The sequence below is a fragment of the Raphanus sativus genome, chromosome 4 (genome assembly GCF_000801105.2).
Source record: "Raphanus sativus cultivar WK10039 chromosome 4, ASM80110v3, whole genome shotgun sequence".
NCBI lineage: Eukaryota > Viridiplantae > Streptophyta > Magnoliopsida > Brassicales > Brassicaceae > Raphanus > Raphanus sativus.
In genome coordinates, this window is record NC_079514.1 from 9,922,883 (window position 1) to 9,947,731 (window position 24,849).

The 24,849-nt window shown below is 37.4% G+C and overlaps 3 protein-coding genes across 3 annotated transcripts; 1 reads left to right on the plus strand and 2 right to left on the minus strand.

The window, feature by feature from the left end:
- Positions 1 to 129: 129 nt before the first annotated feature.
- LOC108855238 (uncharacterized WD repeat-containing protein C3H5.08c) lies at positions 130 to 3,914 on the minus strand. Its single transcript, XM_018629003.2, has 8 exons — positions 3,591 to 3,914; positions 2,135 to 3,258; positions 1,832 to 1,922; positions 1,581 to 1,738; positions 1,437 to 1,488; positions 1,249 to 1,328; positions 1,083 to 1,176; positions 130 to 988 (listed from the first exon to the last, which is right to left on the minus strand). Exons 2-8 carry the CDS (start codon positions 3,215 to 3,217, stop codon positions 474 to 476), a joined length of 2,073 nt encoding a protein of 690 aa, XP_018484505.1. The 5' UTR covers positions 3,218 to 3,258; positions 3,591 to 3,914; the 3' UTR covers positions 130 to 473.
- Positions 3,915 to 12,858: 8,944 nt separating this feature from the next.
- On the minus strand, positions 12,859 to 14,542 carry LOC108852085 (histone-lysine N-methyltransferase ATXR6). The gene is made up of 6 exons (XM_018625572.2): positions 14,218 to 14,542; positions 14,056 to 14,130; positions 13,742 to 13,977; positions 13,544 to 13,644; positions 13,233 to 13,448; positions 12,859 to 13,114 (listed from the first exon to the last, which is right to left on the minus strand). The coding sequence occupies exons 1-6, from the start codon at positions 14,474 to 14,476 to the stop codon at positions 12,955 to 12,957; spliced, it is 1,047 nt and encodes a 348-aa protein (XP_018481074.1). The 5' UTR covers positions 14,477 to 14,542; the 3' UTR covers positions 12,859 to 12,954.
- A 208-nt stretch (positions 14,543 to 14,750) lies between these two features.
- LOC108853766 (MAG2-interacting protein 2) lies at positions 14,751 to 24,648 on the plus strand. Its single transcript, XM_018627201.2, has 13 exons — positions 14,751 to 14,900; positions 15,031 to 15,274; positions 15,364 to 15,415; positions 15,802 to 15,975; positions 16,173 to 16,371; positions 16,541 to 16,758; positions 17,027 to 17,963; positions 18,338 to 19,272; positions 19,372 to 19,457; positions 19,618 to 19,977; positions 20,166 to 21,366; positions 21,489 to 21,754; positions 21,835 to 24,648. Exons 2-13 carry the CDS (start codon positions 15,188 to 15,190, stop codon positions 24,433 to 24,435), a joined length of 7,116 nt encoding a protein of 2,371 aa, XP_018482703.1. The 5' UTR covers positions 14,751 to 14,900; positions 15,031 to 15,187; the 3' UTR covers positions 24,436 to 24,648.
- The last annotated feature ends 201 nt before the right edge of the window (positions 24,649 to 24,849 follow it).

Genomic DNA, 24,849 nt, shown 5'->3' on the forward strand with positions numbered 1-24,849 from the left:
AGGTTTATAACAGTTTTAAGATATCCTGCAAGTTGTTGATTAGTCATGGTTATACATTTTGGAAATTAAAATTCAAGATTTTCTATCACCAATTCACCAGTCTTCTGTACCAAAAATAACAAATTGTAATGGAGAGAAAACCATGGTATTTACATGAAAAAAACAGGCCTCAGTTACAGTTCCCTATATATTATTACTTACAAAAAGGCAAATTATATTTATACTAATAAAAACTTTTACGATTAAAAAGGCAAAAATCTGAGTTCCTCTCTGAACTCTGAAGGCTTCAGCTCCGACCTGGTGAGACCCAGCTACACACCACCGGGTCAAAAAACGGGCCACCGAGTTTAGGCCCATACACTCCTAAACACCGCCACGTGTAAAATCAAACTGGCTTCACCACCACCTGGTTGCGGAGTATGTATGTAAAACGGCGACGTTTGAAAAGGAAACGAACCGTAGCCGTTGGATTTTCAAACGGGAACCGGTAAACCGTAGTTATGAAACAATCTGATCCGTCCGTCCCACCCGCCTGTGACGATAACCAACCCCCAGAGATGAGACGACTCCGCCGTTCTCCTGCACGACGACCGGAGGAATCTGTAGTGCGATCTCCGGATCGCCTTCACCGGAGAAAAAGAGCTCGCCAGCTTCTCCTCCGGCCAGGTCGCGGCTCCTTTCGGAGAATCGAGAACGTACTCTCTCCCCAGCGAGAACAGCGACGGAGACAGCTCCGATCCGCCGCCGGCGGAGATCGCGGGCGAGGAGAAGCCGCGCCACGGGATCGCGACCGAGACGTCCGCGGAGAATCGCTCGAAGGATCGGATCTTAATCCGTTTCGTGTGGGAGAAGAAACCGGGAGACGGGGGCTCGGGATCGTGCGCGACGCAGTTCCAGACGTAGACGGAGGAGTCGTCGCAGGCGGAGATGATATGCTTCCCGTCTCCGGTGAAAGACGCCGAGATCTGGTTTCCCGCGTTTCGAGATCCTACAAGATTAACAAAAAATACATTTTCAAAATTTTGCATGCGTTGAGATTCGAACATGTGACCTTCCAAGTTCAGTTAAAATATTAGTGTTACCTTTGTATTTATGGACAACGTTGCGACCGCTAATGATCCTGACTTGCGAATCTGCGGATGCTACCATGACTCGGCTTGGATCAGTGGAATCAAACTGCAAGGAGATAACTAGCTTATGAGCAAATATAAAGTGGAATCTGTAATGATTTGAGAACAGTATATGAACCTGAAAGCTGATTATTCGTTTATTTGATGATTTCTTTTTGCTGTGCAGACATATATGACCATCGAGTTGAAGGCAATGGCCTGAACCAGACAGACAGACAGAGAGAGAGAGAGAGAGGGTAAGTGTTATACTTAATACGTAAGATCTCTAGTGCAAATGTTACTGAAACTTTAAGAAGCATTCATTACCTGTTACATTGTAGAAGCGACACTCGCTCGTCAAAGTTCCGGCAATTACTGCCTGAAAATAGATAAATTACTCGTGTTAGAAAAGAGAATCTGAGCAGTGACAAACAGAACAAAAAGACTTTTTTTTTTGGTTTTGAGACAGACCTGCCCGTCTGGGCGATAACAAACTGCGGTTACAATGCCCCTAGCATCGGCCCAATCTACAACTTGGCAGTGAGAAGCTGACCAGATACGAACTTTTCCATCTATCGAACCGGTGATGAAGTGATCATCATCAACCGGGTTGAACTGAACAGATGTAACTGCAAAAACCAAAAAAACAAGAACGGTCATCTGATTGACTGATCGACTAGACTAACAAGTGAGCTTGTGCAAGAGGGAGAAGAACATTTTACCATAGTTACTGTGCGAGTAGATTCCAAGACAATCCTCACGACCAATCTGCCAAAGCCGAACGCTATTGTCTGCTGAAGCTGACAAGAGACGCTGCCACCAATATCACATGAATGAGCAACTCGGTCTAGTTTTTTTCTGTTCAAGATTACACATACATGGACTTGAATCTACGTTCTTGTGTGTGTGTTTATAGGTCTCAAAAACATAACGATTAAAAAAAAAGGTGTCTGTCTAGCTAAGTTCTTTAAGACGAGAAGGTCATCAACCTAGAGTTTGGTTTTCAAAGCAGGGAAGTTACTCACATTGTTCTTGGACCATGATACGTCAAGGATATCACCACCGTGACCGAGAAACTCATGCACAGGTTTATCAACCACACGAAAAATCTTCGGAGGAATGATAACACAAGCTGACTCCGTAGTTGACTTCCTCGGACTCATCAACGACCCACTAACACCATCTTTCTCCACAGCCACAGGTCTCAACTCAGATAGATTGCTCACTTCAAAGTAGATACAAGCGGGATCCATCTTGGGAACGTCGTGCTCTTCGCATCTCTCGTCTTCGACAACCCCCCAAACCCGCAAAACCCTGTCTTCCCCCGCGCTCGCCAAGTACCTCCCGTCGGGACTGAACTTCATAGCGAGGATGGCTCCTCGGTGAGCTTGTATCTCTTGGCCCTTGAAAAGAGCGGAGAGCTCCTTGGCCTCTTTCTTGTACTCCTTCACTTTGACTCTCTCGATCCTACTACTACTACTACTCCCTGAAACCGAAGCTTCTCCAGAATGTTCCTCTGTTTTCTCCTTGCTACGCGTTGATTTATGCAGCCGGCTCAGCCATTTCTCCTTTACCCTCTTCATGATCCCACCGATATCACGCTGTTCTGAAGCTGAGATCATCACGTTTATCGACTTTTGTTCGCTCTCTTCGCCGTTCACCTTCACAATCTTATCTGTTGAACAAAGGCTAGAGCTAATATCATCATCATCATCATCATCACTGAACTCCTCAACATCTACTTCCTTCACAACCCTATCTACTACATTCTGACTCGGACTAGAGACAGAGGAATCACAACGACAAGAGCTAAACTCGTCTTCGGATCTCAAAACCGTTGTGGTGGTTGCTGCTGCTTCACTGAAACGATCCACATTGTCTGATTGAGGTGGTTCCTCCTCTGCATTGACGACTCCCATCCAGTGCAAGAACTTCTCTCGACGCTCCTCGGCGTTTCCTGGACTCTTGATCCAAACGTCGTAGGCGGAGATGGACGACGGTGGAGATGATGCGACGTCGTTGTACGCGATTGCAGTGGAAGAACAGGACGCCATGTCTTCGTGTGCGTCGAAAAATCGAGATTCTTCGTCTTCTATTAGCGATTCCATTTTGCTCTCTTTGGTTTTTTTGGATTTAGTCTTGAAGCTGCCTGCAGAGAAACAAAACCAAATTAAAGTTTTGTAAGAAGAAAAAAAAGTAAAACAATTATTAAAAAAGACAACAACATGAAATTTAGAACGAAAGTAAATACAAAAATACCTAGAATCAATCGAACAGCATAGATCCCGATCAAAATGTATAGAATCGAGAATTAAAAGAAAAAGAAAAAAAGAAATCTGGATCGAAAATCGAGTTTGAATTCAAAGCCATGAAAGCATAAAAACCTAACCTTTATTTGATTTTAAAAAGAAAATTGAAAAAATCAAAATCATAGAACGAAAGGACAATACATGCAGGTTCCGTTTTGTGCTAGTTTCTTACATGTGGGGGATTTTTTTTCTTTTGTTTTTAATTCCGTTCTACGATGCTTTTTATCTGATGCTGGAAAGCTCGAGAAACGAAGACAGCGAGGAACAAGAAGATGAGCACATGAGAGACAATCTACAAGTTCTTTTCACACTCTCTTTGGTAATAAACAAAAACAAGTTTTGATTTATGATTTTTTTTTTGTCTGACAAAAAGATAAAAAGAAAGAAGAAGAAGAAGCGTAGATTGAAGGAAAGGGAAGATCTGTGGCACAGACAGAGGAAGAAGGAGAAGGAAATTAATATAAGTTTGGAAGATTGTCCGAATCTGTTTTTGGGAGGACATTTTTAATTTTCTCAATTTAATTTAATATGTGCGGTCGTATTGTTATTAATATTATCGCTTTTTCTAGTTTTATCCTCCTCCCTACCGTCATTTTAATTATTTTCTTGTATCATTATCTACTCTTAAGTCTTACCTCTCTTTTTTCAGACAAAATACAAACATTGTTTTTGGTGGTCAACTCCGATACATATAGACCCAAAATGTGGAATGATATTATAATACTACTCAAATAAGGTATCGGTAATCTAGTCAAACCAGAAATATAAAAAATTATGTATACACTATCTACATATATCCAATACTTACCAATGTGTATTCAATTTGGTCAAAAAGTTACTATAATGAAATTAATTACTTGTTATCTTAGAATGATCATCAAAATTAACACCTTTAAATAATATTAACCAGTAAATCAATTGAAAGTTACTCACTAATTATGAAATTCATTTTTTTGTAGACACGTGTTTCTTTTTTTGCTTGACTATTACAAATTTATCATGGCAAGTGTAGATTCTGTATATATATAGTTTTGAATTCTAAATAGAGACAAGGAAGTACTGGTTAATTAAAGATTAAAATGGTTCAAAACCACTACACTAGCTGGGGGGAAATTAACCAAAAGATATTAGACGACTATTAATAATCATGATGTCTTATTTGCTTGTGAACTTATTTAAATTATGGTTACAAAACTGTATGATCCTAGATAATCCATGAAATCATATATATTTGCGTGTGACAAACGCGGCTTCGCTCAGCATTTGTGTCGATAGCACTACACTTCCACATCAACACTTTCATTGAACCCTTTCCTCATCTTAGTATGTCTCTATCTTGACCTGTTATTTTCATCAATGGTGTTGCCAGCAGATTTTGGTATTATAACAACTATATGTCAGAATTTTATTATTATTTTGGAATGTATCCTTTTTTGTTATTGATTATGCTTAAAACTAGGAGAGTATCCTGACAACTTACAAGATGCGGTTTACAGTATGATCATAGGAAATGTAAACATGGTGGGGTTAGGTGCGTTATGGTTGCCTATACTATCTTTTATAGTGCGTTTTTTCCAAGCTTATATAATTTATCAAGAAAACATTAGGGATAACCGAGAATCTAATCAAGCTATACGAAACTAAGAATATTGAACAAGCTAGAATATGTTAGGGCAATTCTTCTAAATAGATTATTTTATGTTTTTGTATTTCTGGTTTGACTAACAACAATAGCATACTAAGAAAAAAGCGATCAAAATATTTTATCTAAGAGGGTCAAAAGACATATATACCCTAGATATATAAATACAAATAAATAAATAAAAATTATTAAAAAATAAAAAATATTTTTTTTATAGTTTTGAATTATATGTTTTCAAATTCGGATTTTTTATATAAAAAATTCTATTTTTTCAAATTTTATTTTTGAAATTCGAAAATAATTTTTGAAATTATTTTAAAAATTTTTATTTTAAAAATTTTAGTATTTATTTTCAATTTTATAAAATTTTAAATCCTAAACCCAAAACCTCACTCCTTACCTCTAAATCCTAAGGTTTATATTAAGTAACTCAAAAGGTATAAATGTAAATTTACTTATTTAATGAAACATTTTGGTCATTTTAATCTTTGGAGATTTGTATATTTGTAACCAAAAAAAATTAATGCTACTCTAGGCAATTTCTCATTATTATGTTATTCACCTATAGTAAATAGATAATAGATGATGTAGTGACCTAATAGTTTCTTCATGTTAGTCCATGCTAAGGAATGAATCTCCTCAAGTGCAGACCTTTATATCTGACTATCCGAAAACATTTTAAATGATAAAAATATTCAAATTTATATAGATTTCTAGTCGGAGCTTTGAACTAAATAAAACAAAACAAGAGAAATTCTCTTGGATACTTTTTTAGTTTATTTTCGTAAAAATAACATTCAAAAAGAAAAATGACCAAAAAAGTTTTATTAAATGGTAAAATATGTTTTTGTACCATTTGGGTTAACTAATTTGGACTTAAGGTTTATAGTTAACAAGTGAGTTTTTGAATATGAATTTCAAATTTTGAAAAAAATATATATTAAAATTTTCAAAACAAAAAATGTTATTTTGGTTATTTTATTTTCTGTATGCTATTTTTGTGACAAAAATTTTAACATGACCATTTGAAAAAAATGTCCTGATAACAATGTTGCTCATTTAAAAAGCTAGCGTCTATCTTTCATTAGTTTACTAAGTTATGAGGACAAACCATTTGAGTAGGAAAATAAGAATTGACACATCATGTGAATATTCAAGAAAAAAACTGATGCATATAAAATTATTTACCTTTGACTGCTTCACATACGCTAAAGAGAATAAAAAGGGAGAGTTAGGAACATGGCCGTCTAACAGCACATGCAAGTGGTGCGATCGAATAGGGTTCAAATCAATTTTTTTTTTTAAATTAAGAATTTTTAAAAATAAATATATAAATTATGATAAAAACTTTAGTTTTTCATACATTATACTGAATTTATAGTTTATAATTTCAAAAATACATCAAATATATATATACAAAGTTTGTAATTTTTTTTAAATTATTCGATTGCATTGTTAAATATACCGTTAATAATTTTTTGAACATGGTCTATAAATAATTTGAGACGGCCCTGGTTAGGAACCACGAGTTGGGTGGAAACACTAAACGAAACGAAGCATGTGCTCAATCTAAGTCAGTTATATACTTCAAATACTTCAAAGTGTTTTTTTTTAGAATTGGCAGTATACTTCAAAATGTTTTAAACTAGGAAAAAGATTTTAGAAAATAAAGTTAGAACGCTGAAAATGTTTTAAACTTAGAAAATAAATTTTTAATACGGTTTTATTTATACATATATTAACGTAACTGTAGAAATATAGTTTTAAACAGTATAGGGTTCTATATTGCTACCGATTCCAAACTCAGTGGAAACTGCTACTTGAAATGATAATTTATGTGTGCGTGTGTGTCGCTACAGATTAGGTAAGAGACACGTATGAGCATTAGGAGCGAAACAAAACCAAACATGTTTTTTTTTTTTTTTTTTTTTTTTTTTTTTTGATTAACCAGGTGGTTGACCCCTTCGGGACCCACCCACCTAGGCCCGGCGCCAGCCTGTGTCTATACCGTTTAAGGTCCTGGACACGCCTCCCCTCCCCGCGAGTCGAACTCGGGTTGCCCCTCAGTGACCGAAGCCTGGGGTGTACCACTGGACTACGAGGTCCGGGTAAAAACCAAACATGTTACTCATAGAATTAGTTCATTTTTACTATATTTTAGTAAACTAGGCTTTTTTCGGTTTGAGCCCGACACAACCGCTCCAGGATTTTCTTTTTCTGAAAGAACGAACCTGTAGTTTTGTTTATTCGAGTAATTGAGGTAACAGAAAAAGACAACATGATTATTACTAGTAATTATATACTAGGTAACAAATTAAATGCTTGAATATGATGTTAAAGAAAACCCACATTGCATGTTTATCTTTAGGATTAATTCGCTAGATAACATTTTTTGGAGATTTAAAAACGACAAACAGTTGAAAATTGTAAACAAGTAAGCGTTAATTTCACACATTTTTGACAATTCGTGTGAGATCATAATTTTAAAGTAACACAGAGTTTACCTATTTCTTAAAATGTTAAGCAAAGTTTTATTTTGAGAAGAAATTAGATATTTAATAGGACCATAATAATGTTACGAGACTTTATGAAAAGTGGTATTACAATGGAAAATCATCTGGCTAACTCAAGTTTTTGTTTCTAGTCTTTAAAGTCAAAAACACTGTCAATTGTGTCAAGTATTAGTGAAATCATGTTAAATTATTCCAAGCTTCCTAATTATTTAGTCGAAAACTATTAAGCAATGTATATACATTTCAAACGCAATCATATTGCTTTCTTGAAACATGATTACAAACCGACGTTGGCGATTTAATTCAAATATCAATTCGTAGCAGTATGTTTGATCAAACGGATTACAAATTACATCTAAATTAAAGAGAATAGTAAACGTCGGTAATCAAATGGGACCAACTCTCAACCGTGGACGCATTATAGTCATCATTTAACCCTAATCAACGACACTTCCACACCTACTCAGCAAAGGAGGGGTAAAGCAACATGAAAATTAAAAAAAAGTGAAATTATTCAGTAACATGTATGAACCGTTTTACAAGAATCACTAAAATGTAATGTGGATTACTTATCAGTTTAGTAATTAGTCTATATATCACCCATCGATCGATCAACTAGACAACTAACAAGTTTTTAAAATATGAACTTTATTCATGTATTTCTCTGAGTCTATCGACTTGTAAGTTTAACGCTTACTTTGTCCAGTACGTAGGATCGTCAAGACGTAAAAAACAAAAGCAGTGTCGTGTTACAACTTACAAGGGGAGCTTTTTCTTTTCTAAAGAAAGAAATGATCATGATCCCAATTAGAAACACTAAACGTAGGGACAAGAGGGGGAGACACTGATTAGCGATTCTAACCCTAATTAGAAGACAGCCTGACGACATTAATTATTTAATAATCAAAGTTGCACGGATAGCCATTGTTTTCAAATGTGACAATGATTCTTGTCTTTCTAAAAGAAGGGAACAAGAGAAAGTAATGATGTCGGTAATAGTTGGTTTGTTCTGATAACCTAAGTCCTAACTACTAAATTCTCTCTATTTGCTTTACTTTACAACTTGAAATCAACAAACGTTGGCATTTTGTCTTCACTTATGTGGTTGAACAGTTGACTTGAGAGTTGAGATGAACAAAATTTTCAACATTTACTAAATAATGTTTTTAATGGTGTAAATGTTAAGAGCTCGTTATCTTTATTAATTAATTATCCTTAACTTAATTAAACTCCTTCACTGCAAAAAGAAAGGAATATGTAAAGGAAACACTATAAATAGACAATAATTAAATCAGGGTCCAACATTAAGATAGACGTTTGTAAGATTTTTTTGGGCTAAAATGTTAAAATTTATTATCAATTTTTAGAGTTACATGAGATGACTTGTAGCAGACTAACTAAATACAGAATAAACATCATCAAAATACAAAAAAAAAGAAAAAAATACTAAAAGGTCAAAAACTGCGGTGCTAAAAAAACTTTGACGACTTCAAAGAGCAATAACTCTAGTCTTCATACGATAATATTACTTGCACGAACCATATTCTCTCGATGATGTTTATGAGCAAAAACTCTAATTTCCCGACAACATGGTAGAACATAAACCAATCAAACCAACAACACTTGAACGAACCAATAAAAACTGACAACATTACAAACCCAATACCATGGAAAGATGTTCAAGTGGCAATAGGATATGTTGATGAATGGTTGAATGCTACAAAGATTACACCTACTCGGCTACTCCCTCTGTTTCCAATTTACAATAGAGGCGACGCAAATCAACATGGACTCACCTCCTCCATATAGTCTCAAATGTATTTATGACACAACTTTTAATCGTACACATTTCAGGTGTCTGCGGGTTGAATTCGTCAGGATTAGGGTATGCACAGTCTTCCCTTCAAGCGGAAGCAATGGGGTTACTTTCAGTTATTCAGAATGTATTTTCAAGGTTTCAAATTTATCATCTTTTGAAGTTCCAAAAAAAATCTATCATCAGCTTTGAATTGTTACTGCATGAATTTGGTTCAAATGCTATTCAGCAAGACTATTTCTTTGAGATTTCATCGCTGGTACATGACATTGGTGGGTGGGTATGGCGGATTGGTAGTGTCAGGTTTACTCATACAGAGAGAGAAGCTAACGTTGTAGCACATTCACTAGCCAAAATATTCCTTTTAATGTTGTTTTCTTTTTTGGTATTATTCCTTTCCAACATGTATTTTCAAGTCCTTGGAAACTGACTTTATAAACTCCACTTTATCATAATCATAATACTTTAAGTGGGGTTATTGGTTAGTGTATTTTAATGGATTTGAAAATCCAAACTAAATATAGTGTTGTTGATTTTATGATTTTAAAATCTGTATTGAAATCATGTGTTATTGGTTTAATGATTTATAAATTCTAATTCAAATCAAGTGTTATTCAATCATACAGATTTATTAATAGATTTGATTCTATAATGGACTTGAATAGATTTGAATGGATTTTTTTGTTAAAAATAAAAAGATTTAAATTCGAGGGAAAACCTCCGGATTTGTAAATACTAATCCGAGAGAATTTGAAAATATGTATATTTTATTTGAATTTATAAATACTACATGAACTTCTAAATCAATCAAAATATATAAACCAATAACGAAGAACAAGCGAAAATTCTAATTTCCACAAATTTGATATTATGATCTAAATTTATTTTTAAAGAATGCCATTTTTCAAAAATAACTTAAGCTTGTGACAAAAAAACTAAACTAACTATTCTAAATCATTTATAAATGTTTAAGAATTATTTATAAAACATTTATAGAAGTTTATAAATACAACCCCACCCATAAAATACTAAATTCTAAACTCAAATGTTAATGTATTTTTGAGTGAATATAATTTTGAAAAGTGGTATCTAACTTATGATATTTCAAGCAATTTATCCGTATAAAAATGTTATTGTAAATAAATAAATATCAGTTTATCATATTTATAAATAATCTCTACTAAGTCATAGTAAAACTATAACTAGAAGAAAACATAAATTCTTCTTTTTTTTTTTGAAAAGAAAGAAAACATAAATTCAGTATGAAGTTTATTTGTAAAACTAAAGAAAGACATGTCTGATTTATAAAAAGTTAATATTTGCAGGTAAGTTTGAACATTCTTTTATCTTCAGAAGTGTAACCATACATATTGACTGTATTTAAACATTTTGTTCTAACATGCTTCCCCCCGACCAAAATAAAGGGCAAGAGAGTGAAAAGAAAAAGAGAGAGAGCAAAGAAGAAATAAAAGTCACAAAAGATTGATGAAAGACAGATATTTCTGCTCTGATCATCGAAGATAAGACTGAAAGTAGCCAAAAAAAACTGAAAAATAGGACTGATCGAAACGAGTTCACAGAAAAACCCATTATGAAAAAAAAAATTCCCCATTATGAAATATATTATTTACGCATGACATCACGTCGATTGGAGAAAGAGAGGCGTAAATCACGTGAATACAATATCCAATGAAATTTGCCAAAGAGCCTGCACATCCCGATCATTATTATACTTATTTGATTATATTAAGCTTTAGCGGCTGACTGGTTTTCCCGCTACCACCCGCAACGCAGCTTTTGTGGTTCATAGCGGTTGTTGGCGTTTCGAAACAATCACAGAAAACGCTACAAATCGCTTCAAACCGTTTCGAATCTCTTAAAATCAAAAGCTGGTTCCAGCTAGCGTTTGCGATTGCGGGCGGTTGCGGGAGGGTAAATTTTTTTTCTTTAAAAACAGAATAAATAAAATAATACTAAAAATATCCAATAAAAATTTTCAACTGAAATAATAGAAATTGTAAAATGTATTCATATTATATTTCAATTTATATTATAAAAATTCAAAACTAAAATATTTTCTATAAATTTTTAAAATTGAATAATATGATTTTATAAATATAAATTTTATATTTATCATATTATTATGATTTTTAATATTTTTATAATTACCTAAAATGTAAATATTAAATTATTATTTAACAGATGTTGCGTTTGGTAGTTTACCAGTCATAAGAATTCCGCAAATACAACAATTTCTAACAGTTGTACCAGTCGTACAAATCTCTAGAAAACACTTAAAACCAAAACTATCCGCACCTGCAAACTCCCGCAACCGCAACCGCAACCACTGCGGTTACACCAGTCAGGCCCTTAATCCCATACGCTTTTTTTCTTTTTTCTTGTTTTTTTTTTTGACTAATTTTTTCTTGTTCTATGGGCTACATGACAAGACTAAAAATATAACTAACATCAAATAACGAATTAATTACTTAAAAATCCATAATGGTTTAATGTTAAGGGGAAAAGGATTAGTAGTAATGATGTTGTCTTGTAATTTTGTACAACATTACAATTTACAAAATTTTGTAATGGCGTCTGTTAGGAGTTACGAGTGCCAAATATTAAGGAGACAACAAATGGTGGTGTGAAAAGTAGCTTTAGCAAATGATAATCATTTCTAATTTGGGACCAAGCATGCAAATATGTTTGTCTTTTTATTATTACTGTGAAATGCACTAAACTCTTTAAACATTTAAAATTCCACCCTTTTCTTTAAGTTCAATCAACAGTGCCCCCTATCAATTAACCTAGAGTAATAAATAAACTACTTTAGTTTGCAAGTATTATACACAAAACTACATATTTCATCTAAAAAATGGAACAAAAGATGAAAAGCTATAAAGAATAATTTAAAAACCTGAGAAATTGAGTCAGTGAATTGGGCAAGTGTTGGTAGGTGGTTGAAACTCAAAAACGGTAAACATTATGTTCTAATAATCTTTGTTGATTGATCGAATCAGCTTACAATAAAACAATGAAAACCTATAAAAAGTCCAATCTTACAAATTTACCTCACAATAAGATTCCTAATTTAACTGATTTTATGTTTTTACAATTCCAGTTGTAAGTGGTGATAAATGTGTGTGTTGTGGGGGTGGGGGCAAGAAAGAGGTTGGATACCTCAGTGATGTGCAGAAATGAGAAAGGAAAGGAAGTGTTGTTTTGATGCTAACTCTCAAAGTCTTTCAAGGTACTGTCAGACTCTTCTTTAGGTGCTTTCTTTGGATGGACCATCCTACTCTCCTCAATTATTCCTACTCTGTTTTCTTGTGGTCCTTTCTCTTCCTTCCCACCAACACTCTTTATTTTCTTCCCCAGCCTTACGTATTTATTTTTTGTAATTAATATAACAAGGGCTTCATGTTTTGTGGTCCAACTTGAAGTAAATGTTTTGCTTCATGGTGTCTAGGCCCAGTTAGAACAAATGAGGAGGTCAAAAAAAGCAGTAGAGACAGTTTTGGTTTTCTTGTTGAACAATCTTATAAATATATTCACTTTCTAAGTGTTATACAAAATGTTCAGTTGGATATGAATGTTCATATCCGTTGTAATCATAATACAACCGCTCCCCTTTAGATATGTCTCTATTAGCTACCAGAAGAACTCTAGCTTCTCCGTTGACGTTGAACCTCACACATTTCAGGTTCTGCTTTTTCCTCCCTTCTCTGCACATTTCACAAAAAAAAAATGGTCAACAAAAACAAACGAGGATCATCATGTACGGTTCTGGTTTTGTTTAATCAACGGAAGGGACCATATAGAAAAGAGGGAAGAGAAACTCACGGGGTGTGATTGTTGATGCCGCTGATGAAACGAGCAATGTTACTGCGTCTGTCAGGACAAATAACAAGACACTGGGAAGGATCAGAGGCATGGAGTAGCGTCATCATGCTGTCTCCATCATAGTCATCTTCTCTGTTGCTCAGATAATCAACATCTCCAACGTACTCTGTGATTATGGTTAAGTCTTTTATACACCTGTCCGCCTCCACTGTGAACCTGTTTCAGGTTTAAAACCATCTAATTCAATTATCATTCTAGATTTAAAAAAAATAATACATTTTTAATGAGTGAAAAGAGAAGGGTTAAAGTACCCTTCATAAGGATCGAAGACGACCATAAGCGGCGGGCATTCACCACGGTCCATCATGTTCTTGCACAAGGCTAAGGTCTCTGCGTCTTGTTTACTTAAAACCTGTATAACACATTGAATACAAAAACCATCCTTTTCAGTTAATACCAAAATATATCTAATGTGTGTTGAAGAACAAAGAGCAAACTCAATTACACACCTGCATGCCTCCTTTCTCAAGGACAGCCTTGTTGGCAGATCTTGGAGCCTTGCCAGATACATAAGTGAGCTCGTTCCTGAACTCAGTGTCGGAGGCTCTCAACGCGGTGGCTAGAGAAGCCATTTGCTCCAGCCTCCGTTGAGGATCAACGGTGGGGATGTAAGGAAGAAGCTTCCTCTTCTTCTTAGACATCACCAAGCTCGTCCTTTTCCGTTTCTTCCCAATGCTGCTGCTATCTACAACACACACACACCACTCTCTCGATTGAGATTTACATAACACAACACAAAAAGGTGTGAACTTTATTCTTTTACCTGGAGAAGAAGTTGAGCCTGGAGACCGCTTAATCCGGAAGAAGTCAATGAGTTTGGTCTGAACAAGAGGGAAAGCTGCAATTTTTTTTACAAACATTACATCAGCTAAACGACGGCGTAACGGAACAAAGGTTGGGGCTTTGACAAAAAAAAAGAACTTACATTTGGGGATCTGGGTTTTAGAACAGGAAGGGCAGAACCAGGAGCCTTTGGGAACGGAGACGAGGATTGGTCTGAGACAGAAGAGATGGAACCCTTTGTCGCATTTGTCGCAGAGTAGCAGCTTCGCCGGTTGTTTCCCGGAGCTGCATTCTTCGCAAACCGTATCCAACTCCGAATCGGAATCATCTGCTGCTATGGATCTCGGAAGATCGGATCTAGGGTTTGTCGCCTGGGTTCTTCTTCGCAGCCATACCACCATGGTCGAACTAATTGATTACCGCAAAGAGAGTTAGAGAGAGAATGAATGATAGATTGAGATCTAGCTAGAGGAGCGTTAATAATAAACTAGAAGAGTTGGCGCTCTCTGGATTCGCGGGGGAAAAATTTGACCGGGTTTAATTTGGCGCCACTATTACGGTTTGTGATTTAGAGTCCGGTTTATTTTGTTTTTATCAACCGGTTTGCTGATGGTTCAAAAAGACGAACCAAAAACTTAATCGGAAATTAAAAATACAATGAACCGGGCCAGATTGTATTTTTTTTTGCTTTAATCACACCGAGTCGTCGTGCTTTCTTTCTCTGCTCGTCGGCGAAGCTTCACACGATCTGTATGTATCAGTCGCCATCGTTCACGGTTCCTTCCCAAAACCCTGTGAGCTAATTACCTAATTGGACGGACTCAGGTATGTTATCGATTGCAATCTCATCTCCTTCAATTCATCTTCAAAGGCCTTAATATGCCAATTGGGTTTTATTGTACCATTAAAGACTAACGATGAGAATGCTGATGTGTTAAAACGATTTTCATATCAGAAGCTATAGTCGGGAAGTTTCGTCTTTCTCCTGCTTATTAGATCTCCGATCAATTAAACCTGGGCTCGATTCGTCGCACAGAGAACCTTACAACTGAAAGAGGGGTCGTGATCCCCAAGGGACGTCGTTGTAATCTGTGGTATCTGGATCGAGATCAATGGAAAGTCCACGACAAAAAGTTCTGTACGAGATACGGAATCATGCCTCATTGCCCTTTGTTCCTAGATACCCTCCTCTTCCTCAGGTACAAGACAAAGATTCATGCTTTTTGACCTTACGGTTTTACACTGTTTTACATCTTACATTTTGCTTTGTTCTGATGTCGGAGTTCAGGCAGATGCAACGGTTTCCAAAGGAGGGCTTCGATCTCTTGTCTCTATAAGAGGTTAGTTGATTCTCAATTTCTTTGATTTTTACTACTGTACTGTTGGTTTGTTGATATTATAAAGCATGCAGCTTTGTTAGCTTTCCACCAAGTGATGACTTCATGGTTGATATATTTGTACTGTTCTGTTTCCTTAAAGTTGTGTTTCAAAATGCTGTTGGTCGGTAGATTACAGAGGTGAATTTCAATGCCCTGGACTTGTTATGATCATTTGTTGTTTGTCCGTTTAGCAAAGTCCATGCACAGACTCATGGATCTTGTGAGTTTGATGAGCTGCTCATGGTGTTCATTCCGCGTACATCTCTTTGTAATAGCATTTTATAGCCCATTGGTTGACACCTGCTTCTTGATCTCTATCCTTTTTCTTTTCTTCTTATGGTACTAAGGTGTTAGTCAGCTCAAGGAAAAGTGGAGTGGATATTGGCATCCGAGGAAAAATAATAAACCTATTTCATTGTTTATTTCACCGAGAGGAGAATTTGTCGCTGTCACTTCGGGGAATCACGTTACGATCTTGCGGAAGGATGATGATTACAGCAAACCTTGTGGCTCTTATACAGGTTATCTTTCATGCGTCTACTTTTCTTCCCCTTTAAATTTGGTTTATGGATTCATCTTTTTGTGTCTTAAGACTGTCCCAGTCTCTAATTCTAAAGGAGCTCTCCTCACTATGCCATTTTTCTTTCTCTCTGTTTTCTTAATCACGATCCTTTCAGTACACTAACCATGGTCTTATGACTTCTGTTCTCTGTATCAGCCAGCATATCAGGATCATTTACTTCTGGAATATGGTCCGAAAATCATGATGTTCTTGGTCTTGTGGATGATACCGAGACCCTCTTTTTCATCAAAGCCAACGGTGAAGAAATAAGTCAAGTCACAAAAAGAAATTTGAAGGTTTCTTCATCAGTATTAGGACTCATGGAGAATGACGATGGTTTGCAAACATCATGCTTGTACGTTTCTTTTTTGTCTCTATATAAGAAATATGTTATTTGATTTAGACTTTAGAAGCACTGGGATTCTAATGTGCCATTCAGCACCACTATATTCTTGTCTTCTTAAGCCCTGTCAGTGATATTAAATCGTGACTAATGGTCTATACCAATGACATTTTCCCTACAGGTGTTCATTCAGTGTACTTACATCAGATGGACTTATTCATCATGTCGAGATTAGCAGGGAGCCAAGTGCCTCGGTCTTCTCTAAACATGCTTCAAATAGCAATCCATCTTTGAGAAAGCAGTTCCCCAACCATGTTTTCTGCTTTGATTACCTTCCAGACCTTTCTTTTCTTCTCATTGTTGGCAGTGCTGCAGGCGTATCATCGACAGGGAGTTCTGGTAGGTCGTATACAACTTATTATTTGAAGAAGTATCGAATTTATCTGTACGACTTGTGTAAAAAAGACTTGAAAGCTATACGTGTGCTCGAAATCAATCAATTGAGAACGTTAATGCTTGTGTTATTTTATTTATATATGGAAGCTATTCATACTGTATCTGTTTTTTTGTGATTGTTGAATGAAAAAGTGTGGTTCTTGAAATATTTTGGCGTAGATGTTGGATTTACGATCCTGTATGGATTAATTTGTTATCTATTAACTGTCAGGTTCATCGTGTATTTCCCTTTGGCGCAAGTGTCAGAATTCAGGGCTGGAGCTGTTGTCCACCTCGAAATTTGAAGGCGTGTATTGTGACGGACAAGAGTCTCAGGTAGCATATCCAAAGGTTTTGATCTCACCTCAAGGGTCACATGTTGCGAGTCTTGATAGCAATGGGCGCCTGCATCTGTTCGAGTTGGACAAAGAAAGATTGATACTTTCGTGTTCTCCTTCTGAAGACAGTTCTACTTCACTAGAGCGTTTAAGCAATGTTGTAGACTTTACATGGTGGTCTGATCATGCCCTTACAATTTTGAAAAGGAGCGGTAACATTAGTATATTCGACATCCCTAGATGTGTTATAGTTAAAGAGGATGCCACCATTTATTCTATGCCTGTGGTGGAAAGAGTTAGGAAATTTGAAGGACACATTTTTCTTTTAGAAAGTTTAGCGCAGGAAGCAAAATCAGCTCTGGCCAAGGTTAACAGCGACCCAAGTGAATTGCATCATAGTAGTGATCGTGGTATGTTATGGAGGCTAATATCTTTTACTGAGAAAACAATTCCTGAAATGTATAAGATCTTAGTTGAGAACTGCCAGTATCAGGAGGCCTTGGATTTTGCTGATAGTCATGGCTTGGACAGAGATGAAGTTTTCAAGTCGAGATGGTTGAACTCAGAAAAAGGGCCAAGTGATGTGAGCATGATTCTGTCAAAGATAAAAGATAAAGCTTTTGTGCTCTCTGAATGCTTAGACAGAATTGGTCCAACAGAGGATTCTATGAAGGCCTTACTCGGGCATGGACTTCATCTTACTAACCGCTATGTATTCTCTGAATCTGAAGATCAAGAATCCAAACAACTTTGGGAATTTCGAATGGCCAGGCTTCGTCTATTACAGTTTAGTGAAAGACTCGACACATATTTGGGGATAAGCATGGGCAGGTATATGTCTTTACACTTACTATCTCCTTTTCCTTTCTGTAGATATGCCTACCTGGTATGCCATATAGTAATCTAGGTATTCCGTATCCAAGATCTTTTTATTGTTCTATGGTTATCCAATAACGAATGAGGGTCGTTTACTTTGCAACGTTGTTTCTAGACTTTAAAGTGCTTTTTAGATTCAAGTACATCTCGAAAAACTTGCTGGCCCTCTTTACCCATTATATGTATACAAACTCAGGAAGTTTTCTTCTGGTATCTCCAGGCTTGCATATGGGTGCTGCATTTTAGAAATTCAACTTCTTTTTTAGTCTATCGTTAAACTACACTATCCAGTTACATCTAAAAATGGTTATTGACATTGTCTTTTATAGATATTCAGTGCAGGATTACAGAAAATTCCGGAGCAGTCCTATAAATCAGGCTGCAATAGCACTTGCTGAGAACGGGAGGATAGGGGCCTTGAATCTGCTCGTTAAGAGGCATCCTTATTCACTTGCTTCTTTCACCCTGAAAATTTTGGCAGCCATTCCTGAAACAGTCCCCGTTGAAACGTATGCACATCTTCTTCCGGGGAAATCTCCTCCGACCAGTATGGCAGTGAGGGAGGAAGACTGGGTTGAATGTGACAAGATGGTTAAATTCATTACTAAGTTGCCTGAGAGTGACAAAAATGATTCTCATATTCAAACCGAGCCAATTGTCAGGAGGTGTTTGGGGTATAACTGGCCATCATTAGAAGAACTCACTTTATGGTACAAGAACAGGGCAAGAGATATTGATTCTTCCACTGGGCTGCTAGACAACTGCATCTGCTTGATTGATATTGCATGTCGAAAAGGCATATCTGAGGTGGAACAGTTCCGTGAGGACCTATCATACTTGCACCAGATAATTTATTCTGATGAATTTGGGAGCGAAATCTGCTTCAGCTTGAGTCTTGTTGGGTGGGAGAAATTACCTGATTATGACAAATTTAAGATAATGCTTGAAGGGGTTAAAGCAGAAACTGTGGTTACTAGATTGCACGACAAGGCAATTCCATTTATGCAGAGAAGGTATTCGGAGACAACCAACCACAATGAGGAGTCCTTTCTTGTTAAATGGCTGAAGGAGATTGCAGCAAAAAGTGACATGGATTTGTGCTCCAAAGTTATAGAGGAAGGGTGTACAGATTTGTATACTGTTTGTTTTTTTAAGGATGAGGTTGAAGTTGTTGATTGTGCTCTGCAATGTCTGTATTTGTGCAAAGTTACGGATAAGTGGAACGTCATGGCAACAATGCTCTCGAAGCTACCAAAGATACATGGTTAGTTGTCCAGTCACTGTAGTCTCTACACTACATTAATTAAATTATAAGATGTCTTAACCCATTGCTAAACAAAACTTACTTCCATAAAATTTGCAGATATTCATGGTGGTGACGACATTCAGAAAAGGCTGAAACTGGCAGAAGGTCATATAGAAGCAGGGAGGCTCTTGGAACTTTATCAGGTTCCAAAATGCCTCTGCATCTTAATTTTAGCAAAAATATGTTTCGTGTAATTTGAAATGAACTAACTTAAGCATATATAGACGATATGTACACTTAGAAATGGATTTTTTACTTGAATATTTTGAGAAATTTATACTACTGTCTCTTTTTGTTCCACAGGTCCCAAAGCCAATTAATTATTTCCTTGAGGTTCATTCGGACGAAAAAGGTGTTAAGCAGATCCTTCGACTCATGCTTTCGAAATTTGTTCGTCGTCAACCTGGAAGATCTGATAATGACTGGGCCTGCATGTGGCGAGATCTACGACAGTTGCAAGAGAAAGCATTTCCTTTCCTTGATCTTGAGTTCATGCTGACGGAGTTCTGTAGAGGACTTCTGAAGGCTGGAAAGTTTTCTCTAGCTAGAAATTATCTCAAGGGTACGGGCTCAGTTGCTCTGCCATCGGAGAAGGCAGAGAGTCTTGTTATTAATGCGGCAAAGGAATACTTCTTCTCTGCTCCGAGTCTTGCTTCGGAAGAAGTAAGTGGTGTTTTCGTTCTTGTATAAAGCTTTTGTCCCTGCTAAATATATATGCAACTTGTCATCCTCTTAAATGATTGCTTCTGGTAATATAGAGTATTTTTTTTCGTTTTTCTCCGAAAAGGTTTTGTGTCAACAATTCTCTTTACTTGATGTTTTTTCATTCGCAAATTTGCAAATTATTTCAGATATGGAGAGCAAGGGAGTGCCTGAATATATTTTCTAGTAGCCGGACTGTTAAAGCCGAGGCCGATGTCATTGATGCAGTTACTGTTAGGCTTCCAGATCTTGGGGTTACTCTCTTACCAGTTCAGTTCAAACAAGTAAATGACCCAATGGAGATTATTAAGATGGCAATCACAGGGCATCCTGGGGCTTATCTACATGTTGAAGAACTTATTGAGGTTGCTAAACTTCTTGGGTTGAACACTTCAGAAAATATATCGTCTGTTGAAGAAGCTATTGCTAGAGAAGCTGCAGTTGCAGGTGATCTGCAGCTGGCTTTTGATCTATGCCTTGTTCTAACCAAAAAGGGGCATGGTCCTATTTGGGATTTAGGTGCCGCAATAGCAAGAGGTCCTGCACTTGAGCACATGGATGTAAGTTCTCGAAAGCAGTTGCTTGGCTTTGCTTTGGGTCACTGTGATGATGAATCGATCAGTGAGTTATTGCACGCTTGGAAAGATCTTGACCTGCAAGGCCAATGCGAGACTCTAGGAATACTATCAGAATCAGATTCTCCAGAGTTCCGCAAGATGGACGGTGTTTCTTGTCTGAGAGATAACCCTCAGATGCTTGATGGGCTAAGCTTTGATCAACAGCTAGATTTGGGTAGAGTCAAGGATACACTTTCTGTTGTTGCTAAGGACTTACCGGTTGAAAACAGCGTGGACATGGAATCTCTTCTAAAGGAAAATGGGAAGCTTCTCTCATTTGCTGCTTCGCATCTACCTTGGTTGCTTAAGCTGGGTAGAAATAGGCAATTAGATAAAAATCTAGCGATTGATTCAGTTCCTGGAAAGCAGTTTGTCAGCACAAAAGCAACTGCTCTCGTTACCATTCTTTCTTGGCTGGCTAGAAATGGTTTTGCACCAAAAGATGAGCTCATAGCCATGATTACAGACTCGATCATTGAACAACCTGTAACAAAAGAGGAAGACATTGTAGGATGCTCCTTTCTGTTGAATCTAGTTGATGCATCTAATGCAGTAGAAGTGATAGAAAAGCAGTTGAGAATAAGAGGGAACTACCAAGAAATTCGAAGTATCATGAGTCTAGGGATGGTATATAGTTTGCTACATGACTCTGGAGTAGAGTGTACGGCTCCCAACCAGAGGAGAGAACTGCTACTAAAGAACTTTGAGAGAAAGCAGATAGAAAGTCTCTCTGGTAAGGGTTATATTGAAATACCTTGTTGTTTCGATTTCTTTTTACATCTTGATGCAGTCTTATATATATCAGTAATCTTGTATGCTTCTGATTTTTTTCTTACTTGCTCTATTTTGGTTCAGATGATGTGAGCAGGATCGACAAACTTCAATCAACTTTCTGGAAGGAATGGAAACATAAATTAGAGGAAAAAATGCACGTAGCTGATCGTTCTAGAATGCTGGAGCGAATCATTCCCGGAGTTGATACGGAAAGATTTTTGGCCCATGACATTGACTACATCAAGGCTGCCGTTTTCTCATTCATTGAATCTTTGAAATCGGAGAAGAAGCTTATTTTAAAGGATGTGCTAAAATTAGCTGATACATACGGCCTGAAGCAGTCAGAGGTAGGAAATATACATATAAACTCTTTAAAGCTTCTTCTTCATCTACATCTACTATATATCTGTCTCTGTCTTCTCGCCAGGTGATATTAAGGTATTTAAGCGCTATCCTTTGCTCTGAGGTTTGGACAAATGAGGACATCACGGCTGAAATTTTACAAGTCAAGGAAGAAATACTGGCCTTTGCTTCGGACACTATACAGACCATAAGCACATTCGTGTACCCCGCAGTTAGTGGTCTTGACAAACAACGCCTTGCTTACATATATAGCCTCCTTTCTGAGTGCTATTGCCGTTTGGAAGAAAGCAAGGAAGAGGCATCGTTGGTGCAACAAGTTCAACCGGATGGTTCTTTCGCTGGGTTTTCAAATTTGTATAGCATCCTTCAGCAAGAATGCAGTAGGGTGTCGTTTATCACAGATTTGGATTTCAAGAATATTGTGGGATTGGGAGGTTTAAACCTTGACAGATTCAACAATGAAGTTCATGCCCACATCAACGAGATGAACTTGGAAGCTTTGGCCAAGATGGTAGAAAATCTCACTGGCTTCTTCGTGGAGAACTCACCCAAGGGTCTCCTTTCCTGGCAAGATGTCTACGTACAATATATAATGAATTTGTTAGATACTCTGGAAAGTAGAAGAGATCTTGATTTTGGAAGTGCAGAGAGTTTTCAGGGCTTCCTCAGTCAACTTGAGCAGACCTACGACCACTCTAGAGTATATATCAGGGTCTTGGAACCTTTACAGGCTCTGGAAATCATGAAGCGGCATTTCATGTTAGTTCTACCGCCAAGTGGTTCCTACGTGCACATCCCTGATAGTTCAACATGGCAAGAATGTCTTATATTACTGATTAACTTTTGGATAAGGTTGGCCGATGAGATGCAGGAAGTAAAATCTTCCAGTCCAAGTCTTGTGGAGAATCTTATCTTAAGCCCTGACTGCATTAATAGCTGTCTTACTGTTCTTATAAGACTAGTAATGGACGACAGTCTGTCCCCAAGTCAGGTTTGGGCTGCAATACTTGTCTACCTTAGGTCTGGCTTGGTTGGTGATTACGCCACTGAGATCTTCAACTTCTGCAGAGCTATAGTCTTCTCTGGTTGCGGCTTTGGGCCTATTTCTGATGTCTTCTCACATTTATCCTCTCGGTATCCAACAGCTTTGCAGGATCTTCCCCATCTTTATTTGAGCGTACTTGAACCTATATTGCAGGATTTGGTCTCTGGGGCTCACGAAACACAGAATCTTTACCGGTTGCTATCTTCTCTCAGTAACTTGGAAGGAAACCTGGATGAACTGAAGCGTGTTAGGCTTGTAGTGTGGGAGGAACTCGTAATATTCTCCGAGAACCTGGAGTTGCCAAGTCAGGTTCGCGTCTACTCCTTAGAGCTTATGCAGTTCATCTCTGGTAAGAATATCAAGGGCTCGTCGTCTGAGTTACAGTCAAATGTTATGCCATGGGATGGTTCCGCTGAATTACTATTATCTAGGCAGAAGACTGAAGACGACACACTTAACCAAGCGTTGCCTGACCAGGCTGATGGCTCTAGCAGACTCACAAACACTCTGGTGGCACTTAAATCATCTCAGATCGCCGTGGCGTCTATTTCTCCAGGCTTAGAGATCTCCCCAGAGGATCTATCGAGTGTTGAAACATCCGTTTCATGCTTTTCTAAACTCTCTGCTGCTGTTACTACAGCTTCACAAGCTGGAGCTCTTCTGACGATTTTAGAAGGATGGGAAGAGCTGTTTGAAGCTAAGAAAGCCGAACTATTACCTTCTAATGAGGCGACCGAGGAAGGAAATGACTGGGGAGATGATGATTGGAATGATGGATGGGAAACACTTCAGGATTTAGAACCCAAAGAGAAAGAGAAAAAGGAACATGTAGTCGCAGCTCATCCTTTACATTCGTGTTGGCTGGATCTTTTCAGAAAATACATCTCTCTGGGTATGCCGGAACAAGTTCTACGTCTTATAGATGGATCGCTTCAGAAACCCGAAGAGGTCCTGCTTGAAGACAATGAAGCAGAAAGCCTGACTGCTGGTATCTTGGCCAGTACCGACCCATTTCTCGCACTAATGATTTCTCTTTTGCTTCCCTACGAACGGGTCAGATCTCAGTGCCTCGGTGTTGTTGAAGACAAGTTGAAGCAAGAAGGCCTTCCAGAGTTATCGAGTCAGAACCATCACAACGTTCTTCTTCTGGTTATATATTCTGAGACACTCTCAACGATAATCTCGAACTCTAGCTATGGGTCAGTCTTCTCTTTCCTCTGTTATATAGTTGGAAAGCTATCTCGGGAGTTCCAAGAGGAGCGGATAAGAGAAGCAGGCAACAAAGAGGCCAATACAAGTTCTGAGAGACGTCTTCTGTCATGTTTTGGGGAGCTCATGTTCCCATGTTTTATCTCGGGGCTTGTGAAGGCTGGTCAGCAGATATTAGCAGGGTTTTTGGTAACCAAGTTCATGCACAGCAACCCATCACTGAGTCTGATTAATGTTACAGAGGCAAGTCTGAGGAGATACTTGGAGAAACAGGTCGAGTCTTCGGAGGATTCCTCTGGTGAGACCACCACAGAACTTGAAACGCTGAAGAACACAGTGTCAAATCTAAGGGTTAACTCAAAGGAAGTCATACGATCTGCCTTGGCATCTCTTTGTACAAACAACAGATGATCTGAAAAAGGATGGTGCTTCTTGCATGGTGAAATGAGGGGAAAAAGTAATTTAGGAGAGGGTAAATTTATTTATGCGTTTTTACTTCCATACAGAGAGAGAATGTGTTACAGTCTGAGCGGTTTGTTTTAAACCAAACCAAACATAGTTATGGTCGGAACGAAATGGTTACTGAGCTTTGCAGATTTGTTGTTTTTTTTTTTTTTCCTGAAAGATGATATATAAATCCGGAGATCAAACAAAGGTTCAACGCATACAACTTAAACAGACGAAAATACTCCCACCTACCACTCTCACACCAAAACAAACAGGACAGACCCTGTTAATATCAAAGCAATCAAACTCCAAACTCCCTTCTCATCCAAGCACACGGGTGAACTACTCAGAGGAACCGGCTTTCATTCACGCAAATTT